Source organism: Pecten maximus, chromosome 7 (assembly GCF_902652985.1).
Source record: "Pecten maximus chromosome 7, xPecMax1.1, whole genome shotgun sequence".
Lineage (NCBI taxonomy): Eukaryota > Metazoa > Mollusca > Bivalvia > Pectinida > Pectinidae > Pecten > Pecten maximus.
Genome location: NC_047021.1, coordinates 2,866,485 through 2,880,738, shown reverse-complemented (window position 1 = coordinate 2,880,738; position 14,254 = coordinate 2,866,485). Strand labels below are relative to the sequence as shown.

At 41.2% G+C, this 14,254-nt stretch overlaps 1 protein-coding gene across 31 annotated transcripts in view; it reads left to right on the top strand.

Annotated features, from left to right (window-relative positions):
- Positions 1 to 14,254, top strand: part of LOC117331328 (6-phosphofructo-2-kinase/fructose-2,6-bisphosphatase-like) — an 82,613-nt gene that overhangs the window by 51,786 nt on the left and 16,573 nt on the right. For 29 of the 31 annotated variants that reach the window (XR_004533493.1, XR_004533488.1, XR_004533471.1 and 26 more), the window contains exon 13: positions 11,702 to 11,829. Coding sequence is in view for 3 of the 31 variants with exons in the window: in XM_033890001.1 (XP_033745892.1) it covers positions 11,702 to 11,829 (128 nt within the window). In the remaining 28 variants the exon portion in view is untranslated. Of the gene's footprint in view, positions 1 to 4,982; positions 5,077 to 11,701; positions 11,830 to 14,254 lie in introns of all 31 variants that reach the window. The other 2 variants (XR_004533495.1, XR_004533496.1) reach the window with 1 other exon arrangement.

The following is a 14,254-nucleotide window of genomic DNA, read 5'->3' as shown; positions in this document are numbered from 1 at the left end:
GCGAGAACAACCACAGCGCGAGAACGACCACAGCGCGAGAACGACCACAGCGCGAGAAACAACCACAGCGCGGAACAACCACAGCGCGAGAACGACCACAGCGCGAACTACCACATCTCTATAACTAACCACATCTCTATAACTACCACATCTCTATAACAACCACATCTCTATTACTATCACATCTCTATAACAACCACATCTCTATGACTACCACATCTCTATAACAACCACATCTCTATAATAACCACATCTCTATAACTACCACATCTCTATAACAACCACATCTCTATAACTACCACATCTCTATAACAACCACATCTCTATAACTATCACATCTCTATAACAACCACATCTCTATAACTACCACATCTCTATAACTAACCACATCTCTATATAACTACCACATCTCTATATCTAACCACATCTCTAACTAACAACCCAATGCTATGACTAAACCACAATCTCTATGAACTAACCACATCATCTAGAACTTAACCACATCTCTGATAACTACCACATCTCTATAATAACAACCACATCTCTATAATCTATCACATCTCTATGACTAACTATCACATCTCTAGAACTACCACATATCTCTATTACTACCACAAATACTTATACAACGACCACAGCGCCATAAGCCACAGCTCTAGAACTACCACATCTTGAGAACTTCCACGGTTGACATCTCGAAACGACCACAAACTCAGAAACACCACACTCGGTAACAGCACAGCACGATAACGACCACATCGCATAACTACCACAGCTCTATAACTACCAAAATCGCCATAACTACCACATCTCTAAGAACGACACATCTTTATAACTTCCACTTTCACATCTCTATAACTACCACATCTCTATAACACCACATCTCTATAACTACCACATCTCTATAACTACCACATCTCTATAACTACCACATCTCTATAACTAACACATCTCCATAACTACCACATCTCTATAACTACCACATCTTTATAACTTCCACTTTGACATCTCTATAACTACCACATCTCTATAACTACCACATCTCTATGAATACCACATCTCTATAACTACCACATCTCTATAACTACCACCTGTCTATAACTACCACCTGTCTATAACTACCACATCTCTATAACTACCACATCTCTATAACTACCACATCTCTATAACTACCACATCTCTCTATAACAACCACATCTCTATAACTAACCACACTCTCCTAATAACCACATCTCAAACCACATCTCATAAACACCACACTCATAACACACATCTCAAAACTACCACATCTTCTATAACTCACCACATCTCTAAACACCACATCTCTATAACACCCACATCCTATAACTATCACATCTCTCTAAACACCACATCTCTATACTACCACATCTCTATAATACCACATCCATAATACCACATCTCTATAACTACCACATTATAACTTCCACTTGACATCTCTATAACTACCACATCTCTATAACTACCACATCTCTTTAACTATCACATCTCTATAACTACCACATCTCTATAACTACCACATCTCTATAACTACCACATCTCTATAACTAACACATCTCTAACTACCACATCTCTATAACTACCACATCTTTATAACTTCCACTTTGACATCTCTATAACTACCACATCGCTATAACTACCACATCTCTATGAATACCACATCTCTATAACTACCACATCTCTATAACTACCACATCTCCATAACTACCACATCTCCATAACTACCACATCTTTATAACTTCCACTTTGACATCTCTATAACTACCACATCGCTATAACTACCACATCTCTATGAATACCACATCTCTATAACTACCACATCTCTATAACTACCACCTGTCTATAACTACCACCTGTCTATAACTACCACATCTCTATAACTACCACATCTCTATAACTACCACATCTCTATAACTACCACAGCGGAGAACGTCCACTTGGACATCGCGATAACTACCACACCGCGATAACGACCACAGCGCGAATAACAACCACCGGCTAGAACTACCACAGCGCCAGAACGACCACATCGCTAGAACGACCACAGTCGGATAACTACCACAGCTCTAGGACACCACATCGCTCTAGAACTACCACACTCCAGTAATACCACAGCGCGATTACTACCACAGCCTATACACCAACATCTCAGAACTACCACAGCGCCATAACTACCAGATGCTCTAATAACTACACATGTCTGTAAATGACTACCACATCTCGATGAACTACCACGTGACGTCGCATAACTACCACAGCTCGATAACAAACGCACATCGCTAGAACGACCACAGCGCTATAACAAACCACATCTCTATAACACCACAGTCGCGAGAACAACCACATGCGCGTAGAAGAACCACAGCTCGAGAACAACCACAGCGCGAGAACACACACCCAAACTACCAACGCGAAACACCACACCTAAAAACACAAAATTAAACCCACCAGACACCACACCCAGAACAACAACACTCTATAACCCCACCAGAATAACCCACCTAAACACCACATCCAGAACAACCACAGCTCTATAACACCAAAATGGCGATAAACAACCCACATTTTCATAAAAACTTCATCTCTATGATACCACATCTATGACAACCACAATCTATAAAAACCCACAGCACAAAAACCACATCAGAAAACCCAGTCGGAGGACCCCACAGCGCAGAACAACCACAGCGCAAACGAGAACAGCGCGAAAACAGCAACAGCTCAGAACAACCACAGCGCAGAACACCACAGCCAACACCACAGCGCGAAACGACCAAAAGCCCAAACACCACAGTCCTATAGACCACACCCAGTACGACCACATCGCAAACCCCACAATCGCAAAAGACCACACTCATACGACCAACCGGTAACGACCACACGCAAAGAACTAGCAAAGCAGAAAGGTAACTACCACATCCTAAACTACAACTTGGACGGCTCTAAACTACCAATCTTAGAAACCACATCTCATAACGAGAACGAGCACAGCGCAGAACGACCACAGCGCGAGAACAACCACAGCGCGAGAAGGGAAAACAGCGCGAGAACAAACCACAGCGCGAGAAGAACCACAGCGCGGAAACAACCACAGCGCAGCAGAACCACAGCGATCTAAAGAGTGCACAGCGTCTATAACGACCACAGCGCGAAGAACGACCACAGTCACAGAGAAAAAACCAAGCGCAGAACAACTCACAAGCGCAGAACAAACCACAGCGCGAGAAAGAGCACAGCGCAGAAACGCCACAGCGGATAGAACGACCCACGAGCGACAACGACCACAGCTGCGAGAACGACACAGCGCCAAACTACCAATCGCGAGATATCGACCACATCTGGAGAACGCCACGGGGGAAAGCCTCGAGAAAACGACCACAGCGCTAGAACGACCAAGCGCAGAAACGTTACCACAGCGCGAGAAACGACCACAGCGCGAACGACCACAGCGCGAGAAGACCACATGCGCCAGAAGACTCACAGCGCGAGAACGACCACAGCTCGATGACGACCACATCTTAATAAACTACCACATCTCCATAACTACCACATCTCTAGAACTACCAAAGCGCTATAACTACCACAGCTCTATAAATACCACAAGCGCGAGAACACCACAGCATCGAGAACAACCACAGCTCGAGAACACGACAGCACGATAACAACCAAAGCGCGAGAACTACCACATCTCTATAACTACCACATCACTATAACAACCACATCTCTATAACTACCACATCACTATAACAACCACATCTCTATAACAACCACATCACTATAATAACCACATCTCTATAATAACCTCATCTCTATAACTACCACATCTCTATAACTACCACATCTCTATAACAACCACATCTCTATAATAACCTCATCTCTATGACTACCACATCTCTATAACAACCACATCTCTATAACAACCACATCACTATAATAACCACATCTCTATAATAACCTCATCTCTATGACTACCACATCTCTATAACAACCACATCTCTATAACAACCACATCTCTATAACAACCACATCACTATAATAACCACATCTCTATAATAACCACATCTCTATGACTATCACATCTCTATAACTATCACATCTCTATAACTACCACATCTCTATAACTACCACATCTCTACACATCTCTATAACTATCACATCTCTATAACTACCACATCTCTATAATAACCACATCTCTATGACTACTTCATCTCTATAGCTACAACTGTGCTTTAAGTTCACTTAATCTGTGTGATATTTTAGTCCTCCTGGTGTTTTTTTATCAATTAAGAAGATTAATCTTTTCCTGAAGTACTGTTTCTCCTTACTATAGACTATTTTAAATGGCGAGACTGACCAGATGATGACGACACTGGTATTATGAAGTCTGAGTGTTGTAAATGTACTAACTGTTGACTATCAAATGGATTGATTAATCTATGCCCACCTTACTAGTGTAGGGGTTAATATTCCAAATTAGATACATCAAAAGTAAATGTAGCTGATTTAAATAATAAAAAAAAAAATAGATAAAACAAAATAAGAAAATCACATTAATTAGATACAATTCTAATATCTTTGATTCATTAAATTATACTGAATTGATAACAGAATTGAACATGCAGGTAACTGTATTATAGTCTGGTTTAAGCTGAATGAAACACTAACAAATAAACCTAAAAGCTGAGGTGTAGCTTAGCATTTTAATCCTCATTTGTATATATGTTGTTTCATCAGTTTTGGTTCATATTTAATCCTCATGATGTGTTCAAAGTCACACAGATATAAAATTAATTCTTTTAGTTTACTTGATCTTAGGAGTTGATTTCACTATTTGTGTGGTTCTAATTATGATGTCACAGCCTTTTGTGTTCTTACTTTGGTGATGTCACTGTTTGTGTGGTCATACATTAATAACAATGTCTCCCAACATAAACTAGGCATTTTCTTTCCTTGGGCCTTTGTAGAGGAAATCCCCTATGTTCCTGTCCCCCAAGAGGCTGTCGTGAAAATGCACATGACTGGAGACGGCTGTGAATGTGAAAATAATCTGCTGCTAAGGTATTTTTTTTTGTTGAGTACACATCTGTCCTCACCTTAACACTTCAGTTTGGTGTGTATATCCTTCAGTTGAGTTGTTTTCATGTAAAGTAATTTAGATGAAATTGTCATTGATTACTTCTCAAGACCTAATTGAACCAATCAGTTGATTTGTGGATTAATTGTTAAATACCAAATGTGGAGATTAAGATATCTAGTTACAATAATGCTTTGTTGTCATGCTGTATTCGTCACATTTTGATAAAATACATTTATCATCTCACGACATTTTCAAACAAGGTTTGATTTCCAAAATGAAAACATACATCTGTAGCTAAAACAAAACAATCACTGCACACATACCTTGTATTGTTTGACTTTACCTGGACTGAAGTGAGTCAATGTTATATGTACCTTGTATTGTTTGACCACACCTGGACTAAAGTGAGTCAATGTTATATGTACCTTGTACTGACCTCACCTGGACTATAGTGAGTCAATGTTATATGTACCTTGTACTGTTTTACCTCACCTGGACTAAAGTGAGTCAATGTTATATGTACCTTGTACTGTTTGACCACACCTGGACTAAAGTGAGTCAATGTTATATGTACCTTGTACTGTTTTACCTCACCTGGACTAAAGTGAGTCAATGTTATACGACCTTGTACTCTTTGACCACACCTGGACTAAAGTGAGTCAATGTTATATGTACCTTGTACTGTTTGACCTCACCTGGACTAAAGTGAGTCAATGTTATATGTACCTTGTACTGTTTGACCTCACCTGGACTAAAGTGAGTCAATGTTATATGTACCTTGTACTGACCTCACCTGGACTAAAGTGAGTCAATGTTATATGTACCTTGTACTGACCTCACCTGGACTAAAGTGAGTCAATGTTATATATACCTTGTACTGTTTGACCACACCTGGACTAAAGTGAGTCAATGTTATATATACCTTGTACTGTTTGACCACACCTGGACTAAAGTGAGTCAATGTTATATGTACCTTGTACTGTTTGACCACACCTGGACTAAAGTGAGTCAATGTTATATGTACCTTGTACTGTTTGACCTCACCTGGACTAAAGTGAGTCAATGTTATATGTACCTTGTACTGACCTCACCTGGACTAAAGTGAGTCAATGTTATATGTACCTTGTACTGTTTGACCTCACCTGGACTATAGTGAGTCAATGTTATATGTACCTTGTACTGTTTGACCTCACCTGGACTAAAGTGAGTCAATGTTATATGTACCTTGTACTGTTTGACCTCACCTGGACTAAAGTGAGTCAATGTTATATGTACCTTGTATTGTTTGACCACACCTGGACTAAAGTGAGTCAATGTTATATGTACCTTGTATTGTTTGACCTCACCTGGACTAAAGTGAGTCAATGTTATATGTACCTTGTATTGTTTGACCTCACCTAGACTAAAGTGAGTCAATGTTATATGTACCTTGTACTGTTTGACCTCACCTGGACTAAAGTGAGTCAATGTTATATGTACATGTATTGTTTGACCTCACCTGGACTAAAGTGAGTTAATGTTATATGTAACAGGTACTGTTTGACCTCACCTGGACTAAAGTGAGTCAATGTTATATGTACCTTGTACTGTTTGACCTCACCTGGACTAAAGTGAGTCAATGTTATATGTACCTTGTATTGTTTGACCTCACCTGGACTAAAGTGAGTCAATGTTATATGTACATTGTACTGACCTCACCTGGACTAAAGTGAGTCAATGTTATAAGTGCCTTGTACTGACCTCACCTGGACTAAAGTGAGTCAATGTTATATATACCTTGTACTCTTCGATCTCACCTTGACTAAAGTGAGTCAATGTTTTATTTGTAGCTTCCATTTTGTCAGTTACTGTCAAGAAATTTTGAATATTATTATCTGCCAAACAGAATACATTCTACATGTATCATTTTGTCACCATTAAAAAATAACCTTCATTAGTCACAGTCATGAAATATCCATCTGTTGTTGGTTAAAAATGAAAAAAATCCAAATATCTTTCCGTTGTTGGACACAGTCAATAAATACCCTTCTGTTGTTGGACACAGTCAATAAATACCCTTCCGTTGTTGGACACAGTCAATAAATACCCTTCTATTGTTGGACACAGCCAATAAATACCCTTCTGTTGTTGGAGACAGTCAATAAATACCCTTCCGTTGTTGGACAGAGTCAGTAAATACCCTTCTGTTGTTGGAGACAGTCAAATAATACCCTTCTGTTGTTGGACACAGTCAATAAATACCCTTCTGTTGTTGGACACAGTCAATAAATACCCTTCTGTTGTTGGAGAGAGTCAATAAATACCCTTCTGTTGTTGGTCACAGTCAATAAATACCCTTCTGTTGTTGGAGACAGTCAATAAATACTCTTCTGTTGTTGGAGACAGTCAATAAATACTCTTCTGTTGTTGGACACAGTCAATAAATACCCTTCTGTTGTTGGACACAGTCAATAAATACCCTTCTGTTGTTGGACACAGTCAATAAATACCCTTCTGTTGTTGGACAGTCAATAAATACCCTTCTGTTGTTGGTCACAGTCAATAAATACCCTTCTGTTGTTGGACACAGTCAATAAATACCCTTCTGTTGTTGGACACAGTCAATAAATACCCTTCTGTTGTTGGAGACAGTCAATAAATACCCTTCTGTTGTTGTAGACAGTCAATAAATACCCTTCTGTTGTTGGTCACAGTCAATAAATACCCTTCTGTTGTTGGATACAGTCAATAAATACCCTTCTGTTGTTGGACACAGTCAATAAATACCCTTCTGTTGTTGGTCACAGTCAATAAATACCCTTCTGTTGTTGGACACAGTCAATAAATACCCTTCTGTTGTTGGACAGTCAATAAATACCCTTCTGTTGTTGGACAGTCAATAAATACCCTTCTGTTGTTGGACACAGTCAATAAATACCCTTCTGTTGTTGGACAGTCAATAAATACCCTTCTGTTGTTGGTCACAGTCAATAAATACCCTTCTGTTGTTGGACAGTCAATAAATACCCTTCTGTTGTTGGAGACAGTCAATAATACCCTTCTGTTGTTGGACACAGTCAATAAATACCCTTCTGTTGTTGGACACAGTCAATAAATACCCTTCTGTTGTTGGACACAGTCAATAAATACCCTTCTGTTGTTGGACACAGTCAATAAATACCCTTCTGTTGTTGGACACAGTCAATAAATACCCTTCTGTTGTTGGTCACAGTCAATAAATACCCTTCTGTTGTTGAACACAGTCAATAAATACTCTTCTGTTGTTGGTCAAAGTCTATAAATACCCTTGTGTTTTTGGACACAGTCAATAAATACCCTTCTGTTGTGGGAGACAGTCAATAAATACCCTTCTGTTGTTGGACACAGTCAATAAATACCCTTCTGTTGTTGGAGACAGTCAATAAATACCCTTCTATTGTTGGTCACAGTCAATAAATACCCTTCTGTTGTTGGACACAGTCAATAAATACCCTTCTGTTGTTGGACACAGTCAATAAATACCCTTCTGTTGTTGGACACAGTCAATAAATACCCTTCTGTTGTTGGACACAGTCAATTAATACCCTTCTGTTGTTGGACACAGTCAATAAATACCCTTCTGTTGTTGGACACAGTCAATAAATACCCTTCTGTTGTTGGGTCACAGTCAATAAATACCCTTCTGTTGTTGGAGACAGTCAATAAATACCCTTCTGTTGTTGGTCACAGTCAATAAATACCCTTCTGGTGTTGGTTGAGTTAAGAAATATCCTTTTGTTGGTGATAGGGATCGAGAAATATCCTTCCATTATTGGTCACAGTTGAAAAATATTTAGTTGTTGTGAATTGAATTTACTTTTTAAAATGTTCTGACCTACAAGTATGCTTCAGAATATTTTTCATCCATCTTTCCTTAATTTTGTATTTATTAGCCCACCATCATCAGATGGTGGGCTTTTCAAATCGCCCTGCGTCCGTGGTCCGTGGTCCGTCCGTCCGTCCCTCCGTCCGTCCGTCCGTCCGTCCCTCCGTCCGTCCGTCCGTAAACAATTCTTGTTATCGCTAATCCTCAGAAAGTACTGAAGGGATTTTTCTCAAATTTCATATGTATGTTCCCCTTGGTGTCTAGTTATGCATATTGCATTTTGAGACCAATCGGAAAACAACATGGCCGACAGGCAGCCATCTTGGATTTTGACAATTGAAGTTTGTTATCGCTATTTCTGATTAAGTACAAAAGGGATTTTTCTCAAATTTCATATGTATGTTCCCCTTGGTACCTAGTTATGCATATTGCATTTTGAGACCAATCGGAAAACAACATGGCCGACAGGCAGCCATCTTGGATTTTGATAATTGAAGTTTGTTATCGCTATTTCTGAGAAAGTACTGAAGGGATCTTTCTCAAATTTCATATGTAGGCTCCCCTTGGTGCCTAGTTATGCATATTGCATTTTGAGACCAATCGGAAGACAACATGGCCGACAGGCAGCCATCTTGGATTTTGAAAATTGAAGTTTGTTATCGCTATTCCTGAGAAAGTACTGAAGGGATCTTTCTCAAATTTCATATGTAAATTCCCCTTGGTGCCTAGTTATGCATATTGCATTTTGAGACCAATCGGAAAACAACATGGCCGACAGGCAGCCATCTTGATTTTGACAATTGAAGTTTGTTATCGCTATTTCTCAGAAAGTACTGAAGGGATCTTTCTCAAATTTCATATATAGGTTCCCCTTGGTGCCTAGTTATGCATATTACATTTTGAGACCTATCGGAAAACAACATGGCCGACAGGCAGCCATCTTAGATTTTGACAATTGAAGTTTGTTATCGCTATTTCTCAGAAAGTAATGAAGGGATCTTTCTCAAATTTTCATCTGTAGGTTCCCCTCGGTGCCTAGTTATGCATATTGCATTTTGAGACTAATCGTAAAACAACATGGCCGACAGGCAGCCATCTTGGATTTTGACAATTGAAACTTGTTATCGCTATTTCTAAGAAAGTGCTGAAGGGATCTTTCTCAAATTTCATATGTAGGTTTCCCTTGGTCTGCAGTTATGCATATTGCATTTTGAGACTAATCGTAAAACAATATGGCCGACAGGCAGCCATCTTGGATTTTGACAATTGAAGTTTGTTATCGCTATTTCTGAGAAAGTACTGAAGGGATCTTTCTCAAACGTTTTTGTAAGTTCCCCTTGGTCTGTAGTTCTTCATATTGCATCTTGGGACCAATAGGAAAACAACATGGCCGACAGGCAGCCATCTTGGATTTTGACAATTGAAATTTGTTATCGCTATTTATCAGAAATTGCTGAAGGGATCTTTCTGAAATTTCATTTGTAGGTTGCCCTCTGTGCCTAGTTATGCATATTGGATTTTGAGACCAGTCAGAAAACAACCTGCCCGACAGGCAGCCATCTTGTATTTTTGACAATTGAAGTTTGTTATCGCTATTTTACAGAAGGTACTGAAGGGATCTTTCTCAAATTTCATATGTAGGTTCCCTTTGGTCCCTGGTGTTGCATTTTGGCACCAATCCGAAAACAACAGACAGCCATTATCGCTAAATCTTAAATTTTATATATAGGTTCCCCTTGTTTGAAAAGTACTAGAGGGCTGTTTCTGAATTTACACAGATTAGTAAGACTTAGAGGAAGGGAAAAGTAGAGAAAAGATCAATCTGACATGGAACCTATAAAGATCCTTCAATGGTGGGCGCCAAGATCCCTCTGGGATCTCTTGTTTTTCCCAGTGCTTTCATAAATAAAACAAAAATGGTACTTTTAGCAGGTTATGGGGCAATGAATAGAGTTTTAACATGACATCGAAACTGAAACTTCATCAGTGCTTCCTTACTGAAACTGCTTGCTGGAGATTGTTTTTCAAGTCTGAATATAAAAGAATAAATTTGATTTTACTAGGATTAGGCAATTGGTTCAGGGCAATAAACCTATGGGGTCATAGGAATCTGACTTGAGAGTTCTTAAATTTAGTTATCATGCAAAACTACACCTATTTAAACTACAAATGTACTGTACTAGAGTTATCAGCTCCTTAATTGCTTGCTTTGCATATTTCATATTTTTGATATTAGAGCTGAAAGCTTGTTAGGGCTTTTTAACACTTTTAAATTTTGGATATAGAATGTGAACACTATTTCAATCTTATTATATATCTGAAGTTCACACAAGATCTCTGCCCTTTATCAGCCCCCAGTTTACTTGAGTTATCTGCCCTTTATCAGCCCCCAGTTTACATGAGTTATCTGCCCTTTATCAGCCCCCAGTTCACTTGAGTTATCTGCCCTTTATCAGCCCCCAGTTTACTTGAGTTATCTGCCCTTTATCAGCTCCCAGTTTACATGAGTTATCTGCCCTTGATCATCCCACAATTTACATAGTATTCTACCCTTACAGCCCCCAGTTAACATGAGTTATCAGTTGATTTTCAGCCCACTGTTTACCTGAGTTATCTACCCTGACAGCGCCCTGTCTACATGAGTTATCTACCCTTACAGCCCCCTGTCTACCTGAGTTATCTACCCTTACAGCCTCAAGTTTACATGAGTTATCTGCCCTTTATCAGATTATTTGATATTTGATGTATTTTGTATGTTACAGCCGACCTCGCGTATCTGAAGGTCCCACTCCACACTGTCATCAAACTAACACCGGTGGCTTATGGCTGTAAGATTGAGTTTGTTGCCCTCAATGTAGAAGCAGTCAACACCCACAGAGAGCGTCCCCAGGTGGGTACATCACCTTATATCCTCCAGACATTTTACTGCCAAGATTTAACCGACTTCTTCGCTTCTTCTAAATCATTTATTTGCATGACCTGCGATATATTGCTGACCCCTGATTATAATGCTCGACAACTATGACAGTTTAACAAGTATTTAATGTATATCTCATATAAACACACTGATTTCCATGACTTTCATTTAGTTTTTCACAGGAAATGGTAAAAAAACAAAATGAATGGATAGAAATGTCTCAGCTTTCTGTGAAAATTGATAAAGTCATTTAGAGCTATTAAATGACTTGGGTAAATAATGGAAATCTGGAGGTAACCAAAACATTATTTATTGTTATTCCACTACCATTGGGGGGACTATAGGTTTACTATCTGTCTGTCTTGTACGTACATAGCACAGAAAGTTGGCGACTCTCTATAGCGGCTTCATTCCTTGAGGGATTTAGATCAAACTTCACATAATGATAGAGGACCATAAAATCTCAGACAAGCTTGAATTTCAGGGATATTGGGCCAAGGACTAGTGGAGCCAGTGTGGACATGTTTATGCAATTCCTAGTATGCTTACTACTTTAGAAAATATTCATATTGACAAGAAACAAACATTTTATCTGTAAGATGTTGCAAAGTCAATGTGAGTTACAACAGGAATCACTTTGGGTATCACTATACTATTATAATACCAATAGATACTGAGCCCCTTATTCTAATGAACTCTTCATCACTTATCACCAGTAATGTTTACACGCCACAAATAGCACTACAAGTTTCTGTATCCTGTCTGTGGTTAGGGTCACCTTTCACCCTTCTTTATAACATCATGTTTGTGGTAAATAATGTGTGTGTTGTGAGATGTGGTAAATAATGTGTGTTGTGAGATGTGGTAAATAATGTGTGTGTTGTGAGATGTGGTAAATAATGTGTGTTGTGAGATGTGGTAAATAATGTGTGTTGTGAGATGTGGTAAATAATGTGTGTTGTGAGATGTGGTAAATAATGTGTGTTGTGAGATGTGGTAAATAATGTGTGTGTTGTGAGGCCTGTGGTCCATCCTTGTGTGTTGTGCGCTGTGGTCCTCCGTGTGTTGTGCGCTCTGGTCCCTCCTGTGTGTGGTGTTGTGGCCTGTGGTCCATCCTCTGTGTTGGGCGCTGGTGGTCCCTCCTGTGTGTTGGGCGCTGTGGTCCCTCCTGTGTGTTGGGCGCTGTGGTCCTCCTGTGTGTGGGGCGCTGTGGTCCATCCTGTGTGTGGGGCGCTGTGTTCCCTCCCCTTGGTGTGTTGTGCGCTGTGGTCCCTCCTGTGTGTATTGTGCGCTGTGGTCCTCCTGTGTAGTGTTGGGCGCTGTGGTCCCTCCTGTGTGTTGTGCGCTAGTGGTCCCTCCTGTGTGTTGTGCGCTGTGGTCCCTCCTGTGTGTGGTGCGCTGTTGTCCCTCCCGTGTGTTGTGCGCTCTGGTCCTCCTGTGTGTGTTGTGCGCTGTGGTCCCTCCTGTGTGTGTTGTGCGCTGTGGTCCCTCCTGTGTGTTGTGCCCTGTGGTCCCTCCTGTGTGTTGTGCGCTGTGGTCCCTCCTGTGTGTTGTGCGCTGTGGTCCCTCCTGTCTGTGTTGTGCGCTGTGGTCCCTCCTGTGTGTGTGCGCTGTGGTCCCTCCTCTGTGTTGTGCGCTGTGGTCCCTCCTGTGTGTTGGGCGCTGTGGTCCCTCCTGTGTGTGTCGTGCGCTGTGGTCCCTCCTGTGTGTTGGGCGCTGTGGTCCCTCCTGTCTGTTGTGCGCTGTGGTCCCTCCTGTGTGTCGTGCGCTGTGGTCCCTCCTGTGGTGTTGTGCGCTGTGGTCCCTCCTGTGTGTGTTGTGCGCTGTGGTCCCTCCTGTGTGTTGGGCGCTGTGGTCCCTCCTGTGTGTGTTGTGCGCTGTGGTCCCTCCTGTGTGTTGGGCGCTGTGGTCCCTCCTGTGTGTTGGGCGCTGTGGTCCCTCCTGTGTGTTTGTGCGCTGTGGTCCCTCCTGTGTGTTGTGCGCTGTGGTCCCTCCTGTGTGTGTTGTGCGCTGTGGTCCTCCTGTTGTGTTGTGCGCTGTGGTCCCTCCTGTGTGTGTTGTGCTCTGTGGTCCCTCCTGTGTGTTGTGCGCTGTGGTCCCTCCTGTGTGTTGGGCGCTGTTCCCATCCTGTGTGTTGTGCGCTGTGGTCCTCCTGTGTGTTTGCGGGCTGTGGTACTCCTGTGTGTGTTGTGCGCTGTGGTCCTCCTGTGGTGTTGTGCGCTGTGGTCCCTCCTGTGTGTTGTGCGCTGTGTTCCCTCCTGTGTGTGTGTTGTGCGCTGTGGTCCCTCCTGTGTGTTGTGCGCTGTGGTCCCTCCTGGTGTGTTTGTGCGCTGTGGTCCCTCCTGTGTGTGTTGTGCGCTGTGGTCCCTCCTGTGTGTGTTTGTGCGCTGTGGTGCCT